Source organism: Melitaea cinxia, chromosome 14, assembly GCF_905220565.1.
Source record: "Melitaea cinxia chromosome 14, ilMelCinx1.1, whole genome shotgun sequence".
In the NCBI taxonomy this organism is placed as follows: domain Eukaryota; kingdom Metazoa; phylum Arthropoda; class Insecta; order Lepidoptera; family Nymphalidae; genus Melitaea; species Melitaea cinxia.
In genome coordinates this window covers 8,638,234-8,661,624 of record NC_059407.1, presented here as the reverse complement: position 1 = coordinate 8,661,624, position 23,391 = coordinate 8,638,234, and the positions used below count along the sequence as shown (strand labels likewise).

The 23,391-nt window shown below is 35.3% G+C and overlaps 4 protein-coding genes across 4 annotated transcripts in view; 1 reads left to right on the top strand and 3 right to left on the bottom strand.

Moving 5' to 3' along the window:
• Window positions 1-7,846: 7,846 nt before the first annotated feature.
• Window positions 7,847-11,237, bottom strand: LOC123659593 (tRNA-splicing endonuclease subunit Sen34). Its single transcript, XM_045594799.1, has 7 exons — window positions 10,970-11,237; window positions 10,759-10,845; window positions 10,306-10,441; window positions 9,523-9,638; window positions 9,319-9,429; window positions 8,609-8,758; window positions 7,847-8,095 (listed from the first exon to the last, which is right to left on the bottom strand). Exons 1-7 carry the CDS (start codon window positions 11,031-11,033, stop codon window positions 7,899-7,901), a joined length of 861 nt encoding a protein of 286 aa, XP_045450755.1. The 5' UTR covers window positions 11,034-11,237; the 3' UTR covers window positions 7,847-7,898.
• Window positions 11,238-13,011: 1,774 nt separating this feature from the next.
• LOC123659916 lies at window positions 13,012-15,033 on the bottom strand. The gene is made up of 2 exons (XM_045595080.1): window positions 13,558-15,033; window positions 13,012-13,305 (listed from the first exon to the last, which is right to left on the bottom strand). The coding sequence occupies exons 1-2, from the start codon at window positions 15,031-15,033 to the stop codon at window positions 13,012-13,014; spliced, it is 1,770 nt and encodes a 589-aa protein (XP_045451036.1).
• Window positions 15,034-16,005: 972 nt separating this feature from the next.
• On the top strand, window positions 16,006-21,675 carry LOC123659515 (epimerase family protein SDR39U1). The gene is made up of 6 exons (XM_045594727.1): window positions 16,006-16,095; window positions 16,185-16,244; window positions 16,546-16,750; window positions 18,562-18,796; window positions 20,133-20,366; window positions 21,309-21,675. Exons 2-6 carry the CDS (start codon window positions 16,220-16,222, stop codon window positions 21,513-21,515), a joined length of 906 nt encoding a protein of 301 aa, XP_045450683.1. The 5' UTR covers window positions 16,006-16,095; window positions 16,185-16,219; the 3' UTR covers window positions 21,516-21,675.
• Window positions 21,676-22,231: 556 nt separating this feature from the next.
• Window positions 22,232-23,391, bottom strand: part of LOC123659915 (purine nucleoside phosphorylase-like) — a 12,451-nt gene continuing 11,291 nt past the window's right edge. Inside the window, exons 5-6 of the mRNA XM_045595079.1 lie at window positions 23,345-23,391; window positions 22,232-23,257 (exon numbers count right to left, since the gene is read on the bottom strand). The exon at window positions 23,345-23,391 is cut by the window's right edge and continues 97 nt beyond it. Coding sequence (XP_045451035.1) covers window positions 23,054-23,257; window positions 23,345-23,391 — 251 coding nt within the window. The 3' untranslated portion in view covers window positions 22,232-23,053. The remainder of the gene's footprint in view (window positions 23,258-23,344) is intronic.

Here is a 23,391-nt window from a genome sequence, read left to right as displayed (position 1 = left end):
CAGTAGTGTGTCGACCCGGGTACCGTACCTTGTACTTAAGCTCACCGACAGGTACTCCCTGAAAGTGATACGGGTATATGCGCCGACCTCGGCACACTCTAACAAATATTACAAGGGCCATACATGGCACTACTTCGACCTTCTACAGCGTTGTTATGGGAGACTTCAACGCTAAAGTGGGAGTACAAGGCCGCGACGGATCGAGCATCGGACCACACGGATTGGGGCACAGGAATCACAGGGGGCAGACGCTTGTCAACTTCCTCGAATCGGAGGGGCTCTTCTTGATGAACTCATTTTTTGAGAAGAAGCCAGCAAGGAGGTGGACATGGCAAAGCCCCGATACTGTGACGAGGAACGAGATAGATTTCATCATAGCGGATAAAAGGCATATATTCAGAGATGTCTCAGTGGTTAACAGGTTTAACACCGGCAGCGACCACCGGCTAATACGGGGCACTCTGAATATATGTCTCCGAAAGGAGCGGACCCGCTTGATGAAATCTACTCTCCGACCTACGCTGCCCCAAATACTATGTGGCTCCGAGCAGTTTCAGTTGGAACTCCAAAACCGATTCGATTCGCTGGAAACTACTAGCGACGTGGACGAGATAACCGACAACGTGGTGAAGACGGTGTGTACACTGGGTTTCAGGCACTTTCCACCAACAAAACCAATGAAGCAGAACAAACTTTCTCCCGAAGCCTTGGATCTGATGCGGCAGAGGCGCGAGTTGCCGGCTGCTTCGCCAGAACAGAGGGCTCTTTCCAAGAGGATACGGAAACTTATCCGCCGAGACCTCCGCTGCTCAAATACGAGAGAGGTTACTACTCTGATTGAGCAGAATAGGGGGTCCAAAGTTTTCCAAAGACCATTGGGGAGAAGCCTTCTTGCGAAGCTTAAAACAGCAGATGGCAGAACCGTCTGCTCTCGCCCTCAGGTCCGAGAAGAGGTTGAGAATTTTTATGGACAGCTGTACTCGTCGAGCGCACGCAAGCCAGCGACTTGGGACACCGAAGATCCACGGGCACCATTGTTGCGCCATTATTCGGAGTGTATCCCGGACTTCGAAGAGGATGAGATTGGTGCAGTGCTCGGGCAGCTTAAAAACGGCAGGGCCCCGGGGGATGACGGAGTTACCACTGAACTCCTTAAATCCGCAGGGCGACCAGTCCTGAAAGCCTTGGCAAGACTATTTAACGCCGTCATCCACCGATGTACCACGCCGGAGGCGTGGTCCAGGAGTGTGGTGGTGCTGTTCTTTAAGAGAGGCGATAAGTCTCTGTTAAAGAATTACAGACCGATCTCACTTCTGAGCCACGTCTATAAGCTGTTTTCGAGGGTTGTTACGAATCGTCTCGCTAGAAGATTCGACGAATTTCAACCACCAGAGCAGGCTGGGTTTCGAAATGGCTACAGCACCGTGGACCACATCCATACTGTTCGGCAGATTATCCAAAAGACGGAAGAATATAATCAACCGCTGTGTATGGCATTTGTGGACTACGAGAAAGCCTTCGACTCTATCGAGACCTGGGCTGTCCTGGACTCTCTGCAGAGATGTCATATCGACTGGCGATATATCGATGTACTGAAATCTATGTACGACGCGGCGACGATGACCGTTCATGTCAATGACCAAAGAACAAGACCTATTTCCCTCCGGCGCGGGGTAAGACAGGGGGATGTAATATCACCGAAACTGTTTACCACTGCGCTAGAGGATGTTTTTAAGACCTTAGATTGGGGGGAACGGGGCATCAACGTCAACGGTGAATTCATCTCTCACCTTCGTTTCACCGACGATATTGTCATCTTTGCGGAGACGCTGGATGAGTTAGGCCGAATGCTGGCCGGCCTAAACGAGTCCTCCCGACGTGTCGGTCTCTGTATGAACTTGGATAAGACGAAAGTCATGTTTAACAACCAAGTCATAGCGATACCGGTATCGGTCGATGGTACCCTTCTCGAAGTTGTTCAGGATTATATTTACCTAGGCCATACTATCCAACTGGGCCGCAACAACTTCGAGAGGGAGGCCGATAGGAGGATTCGGTTGGGCTGGGCGGCGTTTGGCAGGCTTCGTCGAGTCTTCACTTCGAAGATTCCGCAATGCTTGAAAACAAAAGTCTTCGAACAATGCGTCCTGCCTGTGTTAACATACGCAGCCGAGACGTGGACACTGACGAAGGGACTGGTTCACAAGTTTAGGGTCGCTCAACGTGCAATGGAACGGGCTATGCTTGGGGTTTCTCTTAAAGATAGGATTAGAAATGAGACTATCCGCGAGAGAACGAAAGTAACCGACGTAGCCTACAGAATTAGCAAGTTGAAGTGGCAGTGGGCTGGTCATTTGTGTCGCAGGACTGATGGCCGTTGGAGTAGACGGGTCCTAGAGTGGAGACCGCGTCTTGGCAAACGCAGTGTGGGACGTCCTCCGGCCCGTTGGACCGACGATATACGTAAGATTGCTGGTGTCGGCTGGATGAGGATTGCGGAAGACCGGGATGTCTGGCGCGAACTTGGGGAGGCCTATGTCCAGCAGTGGACTGCGATAGGCTGAAGTGTGATGTTTATCATGTCACATATAAATTTTATCGAGATATGATAACTACTTTTTGAGTAATCTTTGATAACGCGTAGTTACTTGACTATTTTTTCGTCGATCTACGTTGTATTACTCGTCGATGTAATTGAAGTCGGTTTTTTTTCGTTTGCGAGCAAATACAATTATAAAGCAATAGAAGGTGGGTTTGGCAATAACTTTTTTATGCTAAAGTGAAGTGAAGTTTTTTGATTCTTTTCTTGGTATAAATCGGATCCAATGTCCCAAAGACATGGCAAATCAATATATAAAGATATAAATTCGGTCAGAACCTCTCGTTCGTGGCGTTCGTTTTGCGAATCCATTGCAACACGTGATGATATGCGCCCGTGACCATAGATAATACACTTAAACTAGCTACCCGTGACGACTGACAAGCGCAAACTGAAGCGCTCGCGTCGGCCGACAACGTTCCACACGGTCGGGACATGGTCGGGACCGACCACGAACGTAGCTTGTCGCGAGAGATGCGCTCGCGACCAAGGCCGTTGACATCAACCAAATATCGGTCGGGTCAACCGTTTTCCACACTGTCCATTTTTATATCAACCCGACCAAGGTCACGATGTTCGGCGGTCGATCCCGACCGTGTAGAAGGCCTTTAATTAATAATAATAATAATAATAAATACTCTTTATTGTACACTACAAAGAAATGTTACAAAAGGGATACATACGAAGAAAGATGTACAAAGGCGGTCTTATCGCTAAGAGCGATTTCTTCCAGACAACCTTAGGGTATAGGATAGGGCATATAAAATGAGAAGCGGTAGGGAAGTGTACAAATAGTTGATAAAGAATTGGCATGGAGTTTACAAGCTATATGATATAAAAATTAGTAAATATACTACATATAACACATGCAATACATATACACATATAATACATATATATACACATATAATACATATATATATATACATATATATATATACACATAATTATACATTTATATAAACACTACATATACATTACTTCATACATACACCATATATACTACATACACAAATACTACAATATATTGCGAAGATGATATTTAACAGTTATTTAGGGACAAAAAATGAGCCTTTAGATGTTTTTTAAAACAGAATAGAGATTGAGCTTGCCTAATAGAAAGAGGAAGATTGTTCCAAAGCTGTACAGCTTTAACAGAGAAGGAGTTCGAATAAAAGGAAGTAGTATGGGAAGGAGTTTTGAGTATTAAGGTTGAAGATGACCTGAGTGAACGCTCATGAGTGTCACAGAGAAACTAGAAGCGATTTTTTAGGTAAAGAGGAGTATCTGGGTGGAAAAGCACACAATAAAGCAAAGAGAGGATGTGAGTATTCCTGCGAAAGCGGATAGGCAGCCACTTGAGTTGATTACGAAAATCGGATACATGGTCATATTTGCGAAGACCAAATATGAACCGTATGCAGAGATTCTGGAGACGCTCAAGCTTATTTAGCTGCTCCTCGTTAAGATCTAGGTAACAAATATCAGCATAGTCAAGAATTGGTAGTAGGAGTGACTGTGCTAACGCAATTTTGGTAGACATAGGAAGGAAGTGTTGAAGCCGGCGGAGGGATCCGATAGCTGCGAATAACTTGCGACTTAACTCACTTAGTTGATGTGTCCACGAGAGGTGACTGTCAAATATTACACCAAGGTTTTTTACTTTTTCGCTGTAATTAATCACAGTGTTATTAAAAATGACGGGTGGTATAAGTGACCAGTCAATTCGAGCTACTAGTTTTGAACTACCGATGATAATAACTTGACACTTAGAAGGATTAACGTTTAGACCATAAGATTTACTCCAACTATAAATGCTTTTTAAGTCGCTATTTAACTTATTTATGGAGGTCGGTAAGTCAACTAGTTTTCCATGGGAATAAATTTGGAGATCGTCTGCATACAGGTGGTATGGAGAAGATATATGAGGACCGAGAGAGTTTATGAAGATAGAAAATAGAAGTGGAGACAACACGCCACCTTGTGGAACGCCGGCAACTACGCTTAGCCATTCTGAATATGAATCTTCGACACGCAAACGCTGCCGCCGTCCGCACAAGTAACTATGAAACCAGCCAATTGCCGATGGAGATATGCCAAGAGAACACAAGATAGCCAACAGTATATCAAAATCCACAGTATTAAATGCATTACTGAAGTCCAGCAGGGTCAACACCGTGAGATTTTGTTTGTCCATGGCCAATCTAATATCGTCGGTGATTTTGACCAGAGCCGTTGCCGCACTATGACCTTTACGGAAACCGGACTGATAAGGATTAAGGAGGTTATTTGAGTGCAGGAACAATGTTAGCTGCTGATGGACGAGACGCTCTAAGACTTTAGACAAAAAAGGAAGGATTGATATTGGGCGAAGATCAGAAAACGTGATGGAGTTAGGTTTCTTAATTGTTGACGATATTTTAGTATATTTTTCTAAATTTGGCTTGTTTTATTAAATTTGTTCTGCATCGTATTGCTGTGACTCGACTTACTATTATTGTATTTCGTAAACTACTTATTATTATGTTTTATTATTTTGACTTGGATATTCTTTGTGACTTGATACATGACTATATTTTTGTGGGTAATTATCGAAATACTTAGGTAATTTATTTATGAATTAGGTATGTAATTACATGGTTGAGGTGTGTGTAAGAATGAGTATAGATACATACATAATTATAGTGTATACATGTAGTATATAGTATAAGTGTAAGTATAGTATATATATGTAATGTAGTACATACATAGTATAAAACGTTTGTCTTAGTACCTATATAATTTGTAATGTCTCATGTTTGTCGCAGTTATTAATACATAGGTATAGGTTATATGTATTAATTAACATATAATTGCGGCGATATAACAATTATAACAACTATTAGAAAATCAACTGAAAAGGCTGGAACAAGATAAAAATTCAATAATTACACAAAGATAGTTATATAAATCACAACAATTTCACACATTATGTTCTGTACACAATGATGTTCATTTGAATATCATTGACTGTACACTTACAAAAATCATGAAGGCAGCTTTTTCAATTATTATTTTATTTATGTTTTTTTAGTTAAGCAAATTACGTAATCGATTCAATTTTTATAAAGAGTGGTTGATTAACATTACATAACATAACACTTTATTGTACACCAACAGAAAATAATAATACGTATCAGATTGATTTTTAACCGACTTCCAAAAAGGGAGGAGGTTCTTAATTCGACTGTATTTTTTTTTTTTTTGTATATATATGTTACTTCAGAACTTTTGACTGGGTGGACCGATTTCGATGACTTTTTTTTTAATCGAAAGGTGGTGCGTGTCATGTGGTCCCACTTAAAATTTATTTGAGATCTAACAAGTACTTTTCGAGTTATATCTAATAATGTGATTTTACTTGACTATTTTTTCGTCGACCTACGTCGTATTAATTAAATATTATACTAGCTGTGGCCCCGACTTCGTCCGCGTGGAATTTAAAAAAATAATTATTGCTCCGTTCGCAGAGTTATGAAATAAAATAAAAAAACTAAAATAAAAGTAGCTTTAGTTACTCCCTATTACATCAGCTATCTGACAGTGAAAGTCTCGTCAAAATTGGTCCAGCCGTTTCAGAGATTAGGCGGAACAAACAGACAGACAGACAGATAAAAATTGAAAACGAAAAAAAACCGACTTCAATTACATTGACATATAATACAACAAAGGTAGACAAAAATATAGTCAAGTAAATACGCGTTATTAAAGATTACTCAAAAAGTTGTTATCAGATCTCGATGAAACATCAGCTTTCGATTAAATTAAAAATCATCAAAATCGGTACGCGGTCGGTTATGCGGTATAATACAACGTAGGTCGACGAAAAAATAGTCAAATATAAACGTATTATTAGATACTAGCGACCCGCCCCGGCTTCGCACGGGTGCAATGCTGATACTAAATATACTACAAAATGTCTTTATTTATAGTGTGAAGTTAGCTTATAGCATGGTTATTAACATAATAACAACAATATTCAAATGTGCGTCGTTAGATTACACGTTGTTACAGAATGCGTTGAGGAAATCAAGGTTCACTGCTCGTTCCCAGTAGGTGATAGCATGATAATATGTAGCCTTTATGTTGACCCGACTTCTTATAATGTTCGTGCCAAATTTGAAGTAAATCCATGCAGTACTTTTTGACTTTATCCCAGACATACATACAGACAAACAGACAAAAATTCTAAAAACTATATTTTTGGCTTCGGTATCGATAGTAGATCACACCCCAAGTATTCTTTTAAAAAAATATTCAATGTACAGTTTTTCCTACCATTTTATTATATGTATAGATAACTCGAAAAGTTGTTGTTAGATCTCAAATAAATTTAAGTGGGAACAAATGACATACACCATCTTTCGATTAAAAAAAATTTGTCGAAATCGGTCCACACGGTCAAAAGTTCTGATGTAACATACATAAAAAAAAATGTCGAATTGAGAACCTCCTCCTTTTTTGGAAGTCGGTTAAAAATGCAAGGAGCCATCGCTTCAAATACCAGAGAAGAACTGACAAGTTGAGCCAACCACCGACCGTGTAGAATGAATACAAAAATTGGTTGACCCGACCAAGGACACGAGAGTCGGCGGTCGATCCCGACCGTGTAGAAGGCCTTTTAATAGCTGAATAGCCGGCGCACGCACACTAACAACACGACAGTCACACACAGAAAAAACGGAGCGGAGATGGCGCGGGGCCCGGTAGCGGCATGCAGCGAGACAGAAACTTTTTATTCAAATACCTATTTTTGAAGTGCCCTAGTGATTTACTACCTGTAAGACCTGGAGGCAGCGTTGAATCTCTTCTTCAGGTTATACGCCTGTGAATGAATGAATGAATGAATCCCCCCATATAGAGTAAACTAGTTAGAGGACAGAGTAAACTAGTTAGAGTTTACTCCATAGATTATACACATATATATATATATATATATATATATATATATATATATATATATATATATATATATATATATATATATATATATATATACTGGGTTTACTCTGTCTACGGCCGTGACCTGTGCGTACTAATTTTTTTCGAAATTATTTTCGCACGAGTACTATGATATACAAACATCACCATTCTATTCTAAATTAACTACTAGTTTTTATCATTTATGCTTGTTGTATTTTTTATCGGGAGTATTTTGCAAGGAATTTTAGTAAAAAATAGGAAATATTTTGAAAATAAATAATAACATTTTGTAAAAATATTTATTGTTACATAAAGAAGTTACTAAATCTTAATTAAATCAACCATATAAGCTATTATGCCATTGTAATGTTTGGTATTCTACTTTTCCCTGAGCATTACAAAAACCAAACACTGCCAGTTTATTTACAGATACAGATAATCTTCCAAATGCCACTAAGCTTGGAGGTCGAAAACCTTCTGTGGTGTTGTTCACACATCTTAACATATACATTGAATGAAACTTAACTGGATCACCTGAAATTTCAGCACCAATCAGTAACTACATAACACTATTGTTAATTTTTTTTATTATTCTATTTAAGATGTAGAGTAAGAAATAGATAAATATTTTTTTTATTTGTAGCACAAGTATTATTTAATTTATTGACATAAATGTGTTTGCTTGTACACGAAAAAAAATACAACTTCAATTACACGACACTGTGATTCAACATAGGGAGACAAAAAGTAGTCAAGTAAATAAGCAATATTAGAGATAACTCCAAAAGTACTCATCAGATCTCTTTTAAAATAAAATGGGACCATACAACAAGCACTTTTCGATAAAAAAGAATCATCAAAATCAATCCACCCAAAAGAAAAAGTTCTGAGGTAACACAAAAAAATAGTCGAGTTGAGAACCTGGAGAAACATGGAACTAAACAATATACTAATACTAATTGTTGTTCAGTAACAGTTTTTTTTTTTTTTTTTTAAGTAACTTGTTAATTCAATTTTTTTATGGAGAACTAAAATACCAATATTTACCTGGGTATATAAGAAAATCGGCTCCAAATTTTGAACCATTTGTGATATGGTATCCTTTTTCCCACAAATCCTTAAAGATACTGTATTGAATTGCTCCTTCTCCGGATAAAATACAAGGTTTTAAAACATTAACTTGCAAGGGTGTAGGTTCTAAAATTAAAAAATTAATACATTAATATAAAAGTTATAAATAGTAATATGAATACAATAAAAATTTAAAAGAAGGAATATTAACATTTTTTGTTGTTACTGCTATAGTGCTTATTAGACATGATGAATATCTAAAGACAAAATTATAATAACAAGCAGAAAAAATTTTGACCAAATTGATGCATTCGTCTTTATCTTATCAACTTTATTAAGTTGTTTTTTTATATTTCAACGAGCACAAGCAAATGACAAACATTTGTATTGGCTTTACAGATATTTGCCGTGGTCTTGGTTTTTGTGCAGTTCCTGTGGGACTCCCCACCATGCCTCGGATAGCACAATAAGCCGTCGGTCCCGGTTGTTATCATATACATATGACTGTGATCGTGTGCTGACAGCGATCGTTACTCATAGTATATCCGCCAAGATGTATTGGAGCAGCGTGGTTGGATTAAGCTCTGATCATTCTCCTACATGGGGAAAGAAACCTATGCCCAGCAGTGGGATATTACAGGCTGAAGCAATATTCCAACTGACTATACAATATTATAATATATTACCTATATCTAATGAATGTTCTGTAGGCAGATGCACTAATGTATGAATAGGAGCGAGTTTTGGTATTTTATTTATTTCTTCTTGCAATAACGCCTCTTTATCAATGTTAACATCTGAAATAAAAGGATTTAGCTATGGTAAGTAAACTATCAAATTATTAATATAATATGTTTCTTTACTATATAGAAACTAATAAAATTACTTACCAACTATACCTTTAGACAACATCTTCTTTTTTTTTCCAGCAACTATTACATCAATCTTTTGTGATAGCTGACTTATTTTCCGCATTTTAAATGCCTCTGCTTGTTCATCTAATACTCTAAAAAACAGCATAATTATTATTTATACATTTACTCTGCCATAAAAATGGCGCTTTGGCAGCAAATGCTAATAACAGCTAAATAATACTGCTTTCAAACAGTGTTGTGTTCCTGTTGTGAGTAAGGTGACCAGTGTTCCTAGGGGTAGGTCAGCAACACGCTTGCAATGTGTCTCGTCTTGTAGGCGTCTATGAGCTATGGTGATTGCTCAAAAAACACCAGTAAACCATAAGATTTTTTTTGTTGACCTAGTTGTATTAAAAGGATGCTTGCTGCTAAAGCAATGCTAATGTCTCTACATTAGCATTGCTTTAGCAGCCTGATTAGTATTTTCTTTTTTATCATTGCCTATTTTTTTTTTTCTTTTTAATGTGAAACATCTTTAGGCGTGGGTAAACTACTATATGATGGAATATATGTATTATACTATACTATATAATAATTGAGTTGTCGCGATTTAAAATAAATTTTTGTATTAAAATTTTTTATATTCATATTGCTTTTACATGGTTTTATTGTCATTAGCGTATAGTTTAGATATGGATGGTAAAAAACTTATTTCGTCTTTATTTAAAAGGATGAATTTGTATGGGTATGGTTCTGTATAAATCATTATACTATATAGAACTATTATATAGAAATTATACGATATTGAATACTGTATACTTTTCATCAGCTTCTTTGATTTGTTGTTTTTGTTCTTCTGAAAGATCTTCATTTAATTTTGAAAGTTCAAATAACTCACAGAATCCTTTTTCAACTAACAAAGCGGCTTCAACTGACAGCAACATCATTGGCAAACCTACAATTTGAATTTATTTTTTAAAAACTATGTTTCACAAAAATTAAATCAGAGATGGATAGAGCAGGGTTTTGGGCTCGACTACCATCTAAGTGTACATAATGTTATTACATGTATCATGTATATATTAAATTTCATATCAATCGGCAATAAACTAAAGCACAAGTATTCATAAGAATTAGAATAAAATTCCCACAAATAAAAATAATGAATGATAAATATTTCAAATATAAGTTTTGTTGCAAAATAAAATTAATTTACTTTTGTTTTTTTTTTGTGAAAAGTAGCTACTTTATCAAAACTAAGTATTAACAAACCTTTGAAATCATTCTGACGAGGGAAGGAAGCAATTGTGCCAAACAGTGCACCACATATTCTGTAATTTACTCTAATAGTATTCCAGTCTAGAAAAAGAAAATTTTATTTGTTTAATAAGCAAATAAACCAAAATATAAAAACCAAAATTTAAAATGGCATAAGTTTTCTTCTTTAATTTACAAATAATCTAAGAATAATATAATAAATTACCTTTTGCATTCCAAACATACGCAACTCCGTCTTTAACATACAGAGGTATTTTGTTTTCAGACATTGTAACAAATTATAATATGTAATATAATTTTACAAGTATTATGTATGTTTACATTACAAATATGTTGGCTTTGCTCATTTCCTATATTTTTTTAAACGAAATTAAGTCTAGATGTATAAAATAATTATATTTGTTTCAAATTGTGAAGTTTTCATTTTCAAATTTTCAATTCGTCTCAATTCTTCATTCAGTGATGCCAACTCCCAAAAATGTATCCCCCTAAAACCCCAATCAAAAACCCATAAAATCCCCACACTTACTAAGGATTCCCCCTAAATTTTTTTTTGTTACTTATAAAATAGGTTATAATGTACAATATAGGTAGATTTTTTTTATCGGAGGTTAAATTTTTGTTAAACCCCGCTGTTACAGAGATATCGTAGTTGAAGTTAAATTAATCTACCACCTTTAAGGTTAGAGTCATGTAGCATAGAGGTTAGAATAACGTTTGGCTCCAGCGCTGCGGGAAGCTCCGCTCCTCCGCGGCTTAAAAAAACACTCTAGGGGTAGGGCAGACCAAGACCACGTGGACAGTGGGGTGCTCCGATTCGGTTTTGGGTATTTTTCGAATTTCTAAACCTATATTCTAGCACGCAATGTTACTAATTTTATTAAAATATTATGTCTGACGCGTTATTTTGTTTAAAAGTGTCGATTTGTCAGTCGTTAAAGGTCAGTTCGTATCGTATTTTGATCTTCCAGTAAAGATCGTTTTTACGTAAATTAGAGGAGATAATGTAAAACAAGCGGAAAGGGTGTACAGACTTAAAATAAAAGAAAACAAGAATAAAATCAAATATACACACATACATGCATACATATACACATACTACATACTACAAACAATATTAAACTATAAATTACAGAACGTATTACATAAAAGTATATAAATACACTACACCCATATAAACATATACACATACAAACATACATACTCATATACACATATATACACATAATATTATACATAACTATACATTATAACAGTAGTAGAACAAATAAGTGTATATCAATATTATACAAATAGCAGTGACTTATGACGAAGTGGACGACAGTAATTTCATAGTCTTAAGTAGTGTTCCATAACCTTCTTTTTGAAAGATTCCAGTGATGTTGCACGTCTAATGTGTAATGGGAGAGTATTCCATAACCGTGCAGCCTCAATGCAGAATGACTTGCTGTAGATGGCAGTAGAGTGTTTGCTGATTTTCAAAGTAAGATTTTCACTAGAACGAAGTGATCTATTATGTGAGTCACAGAGAAACTCAAAGCGTTCTTTCAAATAAGACGGAAGGATGGGATTAAATAATATAGAATATAGGAGAGATAGCGCATGAGTATTCCTGCGCAGACGTACAGGAAGCCACTTGAGTTTCGCATGGAACTCAGAGACGGGTCGTACTACCGAAGACCAAATATGAACCGAATACAGAGGTTTTGGAGACGCTCAAGTTTGTTTAGTTGATCCACCCTTAAGTCTAGATAGCAAGTGTCAGCGTAATCAAGGATAGGATGAAGAAGAGATTGGGCAAGAGCAACTTTAGTAGGAGTAGGAAGAAAATTACGCAACCTTCTTAATGAACCGATAGATGCAAAAAATTTTTTGGTAACTTCACAAATCTGTGGATCCCACGACATAATTTCGTCAAACAATATACCCAGGTTTTTTACTTTTTCACTAAAAGGAATTATAACACCGGCAAAAGTTATTTGTGTCAAATTCGGCCAATCAATTCGCGAAATAAACTGTGGGCTTCCGATAATTATAGCCTGTGATTTTGATGGGTTAACTTTCAGACCGATTCTTTGCTCCAACAGTTGATTCGTTCGAGTTCCTGATTGAAACTGGTAATCATACCGGGCAGATCTGTTAAGCTTGTGTGCAAGTAAAGTTGGAGATCGTCAGCATACAGGTGGTAGGGAGAAGTAATATATCGAGTAATAGTATTAATGAAGATTGAAAACAGGAGTGGAGACATCACGCCACCTTGCTACCACTGGCATTGATCTTAGCCCAGTCAGAAAAAGTGTTGTTAAGTCGCATACGTTGCCGGCGCCCATGCAAGTAAGAGTGAAACCAGTCAATCGCTATAGGAGATATGTTAAGAGAATTCAGTATGGTAAGCAAAATGTCGAAGTCCACACTATTGAAGGCATTACTAAAATCAAGTAATGTCAAAACAGTGAGCTTTCGGTTATCTTTTGCCATGCGAATATCATCAGTGATTTTAACTAATGCAGTAGTCGTACTGTGGCCTGAGCGGAATCCTGACTGAAATGGGTTCAAAAGGTTGTATCAACAGAGGAAAAAGTTAAATTGATTATAAGTGAGACGCTCAAGAACTTTAGAAAGGAATGGTAGGCTACATATAGGGCGAAGATCGGAGAAAGAAGAAGAAATGGGCTTTTTAGGCAAAGGGATGATTATAGCATCTTTCCAACAAGATGGAAATGTACCGCTACTAATAGAAAAATTGAGAATATTTGTTATTATAGGAACTATATAATCTATGATAGGAATTACCATTTGACGACTAATGCAATCAGAGCCAACACTGTTAGATGGTACCGCTAAAATATTCTTCTTAACATCACTATTCGTGAATTGACTAAATTGAAAAAAGGGAGTATCACGAGTTGTAGAAGCTGAAATTTGAGAAATTGTATTTAATTTTGATATGTTATCAAATGTAACAGAAGATGAGAAATGCTGATTAAGTAAATTTAAATTAAAGTTTTGGGAATTAATGTCACGTTGCTGCTTCCCAACTCCCAGTGATTTGAGGAAATTCCAAACTCGGGCAGGGTCATTTTCCTCAATAACAGACTTATAGATATGGCGTCGATGTTCATCCCTACACACCCTGTTATAGCGATTCCGAGCTTTCCTGTACTTCTCACGATTTGTTTCATTGGGATCGAGTCTATATTTAGCTTTAGCTATATTCCTTTTCTTCTGTAGGCGCTTAACTTCGTCAGTCAACCATGGAGCCGGTAGATGTTTTAATCGCACTGGACGAATAGGGACATGCTTGTCATAAAGTTGAGTTATTAGGGAGTTAAAACGGTTTAGCTTCTCATCAATTGACGAAGCATCAAGCACTCCGGACCAGTCAATATTTGAAACATCCACGGCTAAACTTTCAAAGTGAATTCCACTGAAATTGCGCCTCATAAGAATTTTACGTTTGGCTTTAGGAGGTCTTAATTTATAAGATAAAAAAAGAAGGTCATGGTACGAAAAGGCAGTAGCAACACATTGACCAAATTTTTCGACATGAGAAATAGAAGAGACAAGAATTAAGTCGAGAAGAGACGGCAAGCAGTTAGGAAATGCGTGAGTCGCAGATAGTGGCAATATATGTAAATTAGCTGCCTGTACAATAGATGTGAAGCGTAAAGTTCGAGAGTCATTTTTAAGAAGGCAAGTATTAAAGTCACCCATAATAATTGTGTGTGAGAACAAAGGAGAAAACTTTTCAAGAAGATCTTCAAAAGACATAAAATAGTCAATGGTGAGGCTAGGATTATAAAAAACACCGAGAAGAAGCTTAGTATTGGAGAATAGGACTTCGATAAAAAGGTATTCTGCTCCAGGACTATTATGTTGTTGCGAAAAATCAATAACAGTAAAAGGAATATGAGATCGTAAATAAATAGCAACACCTCCGCCAGGTCGACTCAAACGGTCATTCCGAATCAAGTGAAAACCTGGTAAGCAGAATGATGTTGAAGGGAGGCATGGTTTCAGCCAGGACTCTGAGACTAAAATAGCATGCGAGTTTTTATTTTGAAAGGAGGCCAACATGTCAGGAAAATTTGCGGGTATACTCTGGGCATAAATGTGAATCAGGTTAAAATGTTTTGAAGTGTCACAAAAATGTGCATCTAAGTCATCACTGAGTGAGGGTAGACTGAGAAAACTGTCATCGCTACATGTTTCATTAGAAGACGAAATAGAATAAAATGTGTCAGATGGGTCGTCATTGTTGTGAATCATAATAATCTAAAGATATTACAAATAAAAAATCTATATATAGATACTCGCAATAATATATAAATATATATAAAATAAGATAATATGTATAGTTATAGGTATATATATTAAAAATATATTTATTAAAACACGAATACTATGTAATAAATAATACTATTAAACTCAATTCACATACCCACCACAGCTACAAGAAGAGACATTACGGCAACTACTGTTTACTATGGAATAATAAGAAACAAGAGAAAGAACGAAAAAAATTGTGAATCAATAAAAGACGGAAACATTCAAAATACTAATAATAGCAAGAAAACATTTGCAAAACGAAGTAATTTTAGATACTTTTTTTTTTTACTAGAATTAAATAAATAAATTTACAATTAATAAATACCACATATTCCTTTTTTCAATCCTATTCAACAAATTATGATTATAAGTAATTATTTACAAAGTCTTAAAGTCTAACGTTCATATCAACAATTTGTTACAACATAGTGTATTATTAGTGCTCCCGCACACTTACAATTAAGTTGGCCGACTACCAACAACTAAATTGCGTACGTGTGCAGACGTTTACAACTTAGTTGATCAACTTTATTTTGTTGATTGGTTAGCCGCAGACTATTCGATTTAATCAGCAATTTTAAACATGTGCAGCTGTGGGTGTTATAAGTGAATATTTCGTGAAGATTGGAGTAAAACTCAATGCAATATGGATTCCCGGGAACTAATCGTTGCATTTTTGCAGAATCGAATAAGATGTAACAATTATATTTTGACATTGACAGTTGTTTTTTTTAAATTCCCGCCACGTTTTGATGAAAGCCAACTTTAACCCGCGCCCGTGGCGTTTTTTACTTTAGTGGAACGGCAAATTCAGCGGTCATGATCAATAACGTCGTGGGCCTTAGGTGGAACGACCCATTCTGGGTTTTCTGGGCGTTGCGGACGCTTAGTAGAGCATGGCTTATGTCAATCAATTTTTGTTATTGTGTCAGATAAGCATTAAGCTGTCAGCTGTTATTGTAAATAAATCCTTGCAAGAAATCACACAAATTCAAATAAATGGTGTGTGACGTCTTTGCAAATTGCTTTATTATAAAATTTAAAATTTTGATATAGTTTTGGCGTCTAATGTTTAAATATTTTATTTACAGTCATTAACTAAAAAGTTACATAACCCGTTTTAAGAATGGCTACCAAAAGAGTTTTAGTCGGTAAGTTTAAATTTTTTTACGCTTCACTGAAGACTATTCTAATAAATAACAATAACAGAATATTATAATCTAATATCTACAGAACTTCGTTTTATCAACAGTAACAATTAATAAATAATTTTTTTAACGCCTGTGAAACCACAAATGATAATCCTAATATCTTTCGTTCTCGGCTTTAAAAGTATGGTAAGGAAGTACTCAAAATAAACCTATCTTTACTACCAAGTTTACAAAAGCAAATGCTAGTAGTTTTATTAGACAGTGATATATATATATTTAATTTAATACTTCAAATTTATAGGTGGTGGCACAGGATTTGTAGGAACTCATTTAAATAAATTCTTAACAACTAATAACTACAATGTTATAAATATATCTAGAATGCCTGCTGCTAAAAATTTGTCATGGACAGATTTAGAGACATCTGGCTTACCAAGTAGCACAAGTGCAGTTGTGAATTTGGCTGGACAGCAATTCATGGATTTTACCAAACTTTGGACTCCTGGGTTGGTATGGATAACTATTAAATAGCTAGTGAACGAAACTTCAAATTTTCTTATAGGTTCTTACAGATATATATCTTAACTTGTAAGTTTTAAAACTGATACACAATATATCCAAAAACACAATTTAAATTATCTGTAACGTTTAAATATTTGTACATACATAATGTTGGTGTATTTAACAGAAAAGTAACTTTTCCTAAGTAACCTATTAGCAATTAAAAATGGAGTTACATTGAAGTAACATTCTACCTGTATTTAGAACCAGCATTAAAATGTGACAAACAGGACAATTAATTGCCCAAACCTAAGAATCATTTTAAATTTTGATCCTTAGCTATATTATAATTATTCTGTTATATGGTGATATTAAGAATATTCCTATAGTCAGTTGTAAACCAAAACATATTAGGTCTGAACTTTTGGCCTAAAACCCTAAAGTCAAACTTTCTTAATACCATACCAAAGATAATACCTTACTAGGATAAGAATGACATAATCACTTTCTAAATATGTAGTGTAATGGTTCTTTTCTTGTTTGAAATGTAAAAATAGATTTTTAGGTGTCAAAACAGATTGTCTCACTGGTAGGCTTAACAATTTTAATAATCTCAAATAAGCGGGATTAAAAATAGTAAATGATAAAACAATATATGGCTCCTGGTAAAAACTAGACTTCATTATTATTATAACAAGTTACAAAAAAGATTACATATCAAACTTTGACATGCTTTCATGTATATATAACTAAATCGATCCATATTAATATTCTTCCACATTTGTCTATTTCTATCCAAATATCGTATTCTTCGACTTATAGTCATACAATGAGCCAAACCCTATGTTACGTAACTAAATTATTATATTAGAGTGCACAGTAAACTGAACAGTAGGAGTAACTAGCATACTCGTAGCTCTACATATGATCCTCACATGATATTGTTTGCATCACACTGTTTTAAGACAGAGAGTCTTACCTGGTTTCAATTTATGCTCTATTGCTTGTTTTGTAAGAATATAACGTTTATAACTATATATTGCCTTGTAAATGAAAAAATTGTTCGTATATAATCTTAAAATGATGCAAATCTTAAGTCGTTTTGATAAAACTTTTATATCACATAAAAGTTTTATCAAAATGACTTATCGTTACACTATGTATTATGTATGTGTTCTCACTTCTACTAAATAATAATTGTAATGCACTTGTAGTCTTTCGACTAATTGGAAGCTCCTTTTCTATATTTGCAGGGCGCGGGCGTAGGTTATACTCGCACTCTTTACAATATTATGTAGGTAGTACTTAAAAAGATTATAACAAAATTGTTACGTCCACCGAACACGTGGATGCGTGAGCGCTCTTCGGCGTACCGATCGAGTCTATCGTGTGGCGGAGGGAGTAACTCAGAGCAGTGCCTAGGACTTGCGACCTAGGTGTAGGTTTAAGGAGATCCCCTTTGAGATACGTATCAACGCTCACCTTCACTGCTCGAGTTATACGCCTCGCCTAGCCAAATTAATCGTAATAGATAACAATTAATTCGTATTCACAAATTAATTATTGAATGAGTCTAGGATAAGCTACTAGCAGGATACAACAAGTGTATCGTGCCAAGCCAGAGCCAAGAATGTCTTAGCGGCGGTTGCACTGTTCGTTTTATACACGTCAGAATAACTCGAGTAATATAATAAGTGAGGGTAGTTGACTATCGAACAATACTATGGCTGACACACTTTTTTGTTCACTAGCTCCTTTATGTTATTATACAATAACAAAGGAAACTCATATTGATAATGTAAATTCTCTATTTCAGCTTTAAGCAAAATGTTTTCAACTCTAGAGTATACACAACTAGAGCATTAGCTACAGCTATAAATAAAAGTAAAGATAAACCAGACGTTTTTGTTCTAATAACTGGTGTTGGGGCATATGAGCCATCTGAAAAAAATAGATATGATGAATCTAGTCCATCAACGGGCAATGATTTTTTTTCTAAACTCCTTGTTAAATGGGAAAAAGCTGCAGAGGTAGATCCACCAGTAAGACTGGTAAGTAAAATGTCATACAGTTAATGACATAGAATTGTTACATGAATTCCAGATTACCTAGTGGTAAATGAAACAGTTTTGGTATTGAATTGGGGCTGACATAGTTAATTAATTCTCATTAAATTGGCATTTCATGTTCAGGAGTGCAGAAAATTTAAACTGTCCTGAATTACTAAATGTAGTATATCCGTATTAGGGATGTAATGCAGGTAATTTTATCGGAACCAAAGTTTGGCTATGGTTCGATTGCTGATTAAAACCTCTGACTCAAAATTTTTAGAACCAATGGTACAATAATAAGCGTAAGTTCCTACGTATCGGAGTCGGAGTCGAAGCTCCGTAACACGCCTAATCCGTTTATATCGAGTTTCAATATTCATAGCGGTTATCTACTATTTACTACGAAAACGGGTTCAGATGTTATGTAGGTAAAACCGCAATACTTAAGTAGCCTAACTATCCTAACATCACGAATTTTATTTTTTTCTTTCTATTATAATTAATACTTAATTTAGAAAGAGATAAACTGTAAGATCAATCATTTTAATATTTGACTGCAGAAAACATCTTATATGAAGTCTTACTAACAATAATTTTTAATATTGTTTTCTAACAAAAGTGTTTGCTGGGTTGTTACGACATTAAAGAATATAGCCACCCCCTTTCTTTTCGTGGGTGTTGTAAGAGGCGACTAAGGGATAACATAGTTCCACTACCACATTGGAACTTATAAAGCCGACCGATGGCGGCATAACCTTCCAACTGCCGGCTTTGAAATACACTGTAGGCCGAAAAAGGGCAGCAGCGTCTTCGGTGCGACAAAGCCAGCCCTGCGGTCACCAACCCGCCTGCCCAGCGTGGTGACTATGGGCAAAACACGTGAGTTAACGCTATTTTTGGCTCGAACTTGTGGAGGCCTATGTCCAGTAATGGACTGCGATACGCCGATGTGATTGATTGACTGATACGTATGGTATTAAGAAATCGTTTTTGGGTATATTTGTTTCGTTAACTAAATAAGGGTAGAATTATTTGGTCAGCCTGCCCAGCGTGGTGAGTGGTGACTATGGGCAAAACACATGAGTTTACACGATTTTTGGCGCGAATTTGTGGAGGCCTATGTACGTATGTGATAAATTAACTTTTTTAGATTTTATCGCGCTTATAAGGTTTTTTACATGCTAACCAATAATTTTCAACCTAATAAGTGTTTCTTTGAATACCAACACTTCTAATTACATTACTTATTAATAAAGCGGTTTTGCTTTAATTAGAATATTACATACACAAATGCGCAATAGAGACATTAAATTTAGAATAAACTTAATGCTTTCAGGTAATTATCAGATCTGGTGTGGTGTTGGGTCGCGACGGTGGTATGATAAAAAACATGATACTTCCATTTTATTTGGGCCTCGGTGGTCCAATAGCGTCTGGTAAACAATATTTACCGTGGATCCACATAGAAGATTTAATCAGATTAATTAAGTTTTCAATAGAAAACAAAGAAGTAAAAGGCATATTAAATGGTGTTGCACCCCAAGTTATTACAAATGCAGATTTTACAAAGGTACCTAATTTATTTACATATTGCATTTATTTTTTGTTGTCATTTAATCCTGTGGAGTTTTAAAGTTTGCATGTGATGTATGTATACATTGGTCTATCTAGGGTAATTTTAAGGGTGACTGTGCTTCATCTACAAAAAAAAAATTTAAGGGTGACAGACTTCATAGGTTTCAATCCTAAAATTCCTAATAGGTAACCCAACATTCTGGGGTGGGCACTAGACCATACAGGGATTAGCACGGCTAACTCAGCTCTATTCTATATGTGCCTATGAATATATGTAATATTTACTTATAAACAACATTGACGAAAGTCGTCGTTTCCTATTGCAAAATATTTAAAATTAATTATTAACAAACATAAAAAAATAAACAAAACAATAACATGGACAATGTCAGAGAGCAACATTGATTTTATCGTTATATTCATAACATTTGTTATAAATAGAACCGTTTTTACCAACAGTAGTATGACACCTAATTTATCTAATATATAAAATTCTCGTGTCGCGGTGTTTGTAGTTAAACTCCTCCGAAACGGCTTGACTGATGCTCATGAAATTTTATGTGCATATTGGGTAGGTCTGAGAATCGAACAACATCTATTTTTCATCCCCCTCATTTATAAGGGGGGAGGGGGATAAGTGGGTTAATAACATATATGGCAAAACAACGTTTGTGGGGTCAGCTAGTTCTATTTATATAATTTGGCTGGACTTATTTTTATGAAATTTTGTGTGCATATCGGGTAGATCTGAGAATCGGCCAATATCTATTTCTTATACCCCTAAGTTATAAGGGGGGGGGGGATTAAGGAGATTAATAAAATATATGGCAAAATAACGTTTGCTTGGTCAACTAGTTATTATACCAGTAAATTTGTATACTAAATTTTGTTTTAGAGTACAAGTAACATATATATATGGAATCGCTTTTTTTTTCAGGAATTTGCTAAAGCTCTATCTCGACCAGCATTCTTTCCAGTTCCCGAGTTTGTGCTTAATACACTCTTACATAAAGAACGGGCAATGATGTTAACACAAGGCCAACATGTTACACCCAAGAGAACTCTTGAATATGGTTTTGAATATAAGTATCCTACGATAGATTTAGCGTGTGCAGAGTGTGCACATTTATTCTCAAAGAATTAATTAAGTTATGCTTAAAATACTATTTTTAAATAATTTAAATACTGTAAAATGTTTTTAAAATTGTTAATATGATCAAATCTAAATTTTGAATCTTATTAATAATGAAATAATGGAATGTTACTGAAAAGATAATGAAAGAAAAAAAAATAAGCAGAATAAATTGCACGTGATTTATTTAATAAACAATAATATGTTCTTTATTGTACACTATTAAAAGATACAAATACAAGTAGAACAATTAGAGGAAGATGTACAAAGGCGGTCTTATCGCTAAGAGAGCGATTTCTTCCAGACAAGCTTTGGCTATAGGACAAAGAATAGAAAATCGGGTAGGAGTGTTCCTAATATTCCTAAATATTTTTTATACAAATTAGAGTAAATTACAATTGTAGTTTTCTCAGTACTGTTGATTTTAGTCATATTCAATACTATAATAAAACTATTGCATCGTGTTCTGATCAAAATTGTTTGTTGTTAACTCTCTTATTGACCTTTATTGAGTGTAACATATAAAAAATAATTCAAACTGTTATAGTTTAGTCCTACTTTGTCGACGACGCATTTGCACTTTGGTCGTGTGGGACACACACACGTATTTTTTGGGATCAGGTTTTGTCCCTTTTTGTGGCGCGTGCTTCTGCTCAGAAAATTTTAAATGGATGCCATTGATTTGAGTGTGGCCGGAATAATTTATGGTTGTAAAGTAAATAAAAAGCTTTTGAATTTAAAAAAATATTTTAATAGGAAGTAATTTAGTCCCAAATAACGCCGAGAGATACAGACAGGCATCTGTCACAAATTTGTATGACCAATGACAAACTGCAACTCCGTTAAGATCAATTACCCGACTGATAGAGAGTCAGTCGACACTGCACTTTTCGGGTGTTGGATTTGGAATTACAGAGTATTACAGACCCATCACCGGTAGTAAAGTTTTACGCTAAAGTATTAAAATTACAGTAAAAATTTACACATTCATCCAAGTAAAATATTTATTATTTTATTATTAAATAATAATTAAAACTTCAATTTATTTAACTAACAATTTTGGATTAACTACATATTCCTGAATAAATTACGTACTTAAAATATAATAAAGTTACAAACATAATGAAATATGTTCTAATTGAAAATTATTTGTTCAATTGTTCATGCGACATACCTAAGATTAATTTATTGTCAGGTATACAAAAATTTACATGTATATAATAAAAATATAATGATTCATAGTTTTCTTGGATTTGTTCTTGTTAAAAATATATTTTTTTATTGATATTGAGTAGTACTAGACTCAAAGTAAAAACCCAAAAATAGTTTTACTAAACAGAAAAAATACAAAAAAAGTTATCCCAGTGGTTTTTTTTTTTAATCTTTCATTTGGGGAATTATACACCTCTATTTTACTTTATGAGCTGTATTATTATTTTAATGGATACAAACACATATCTGTATACCTATATTTTGAAATGTCAAGTGACTTCAATTTGTTTCAGTTTGGTACTGCTATGGTGTGTAACGCACTTTTAAAACATCTAGTTTCAAGGCTTTTCGTTTGACTTGACCTTTGCAAATCTTTCTGCTAATAGTGTTACATATTTACGGAGTATATCCTGTCGCATACGCCCTACATCTAAGACCTCCTCGTGATTGGGTTCAGCATCCAAGTCATAGCTAGTTACGCACTCATTCGTAATCAAGGACATACCAAAAACTTTCATGTCGCAATGTCTCGCTGTTATTACCTGAAAAATGAGTAAATTGCGTAACTATTTTAAGCCTAAGCTTTTATTTTCAATGAAGAGAAGAAACCTATACTTTAAGATACTTGCCTCATGTACGGTGGACATGCCTACAGCGTCGACTCCTACCATTTTCA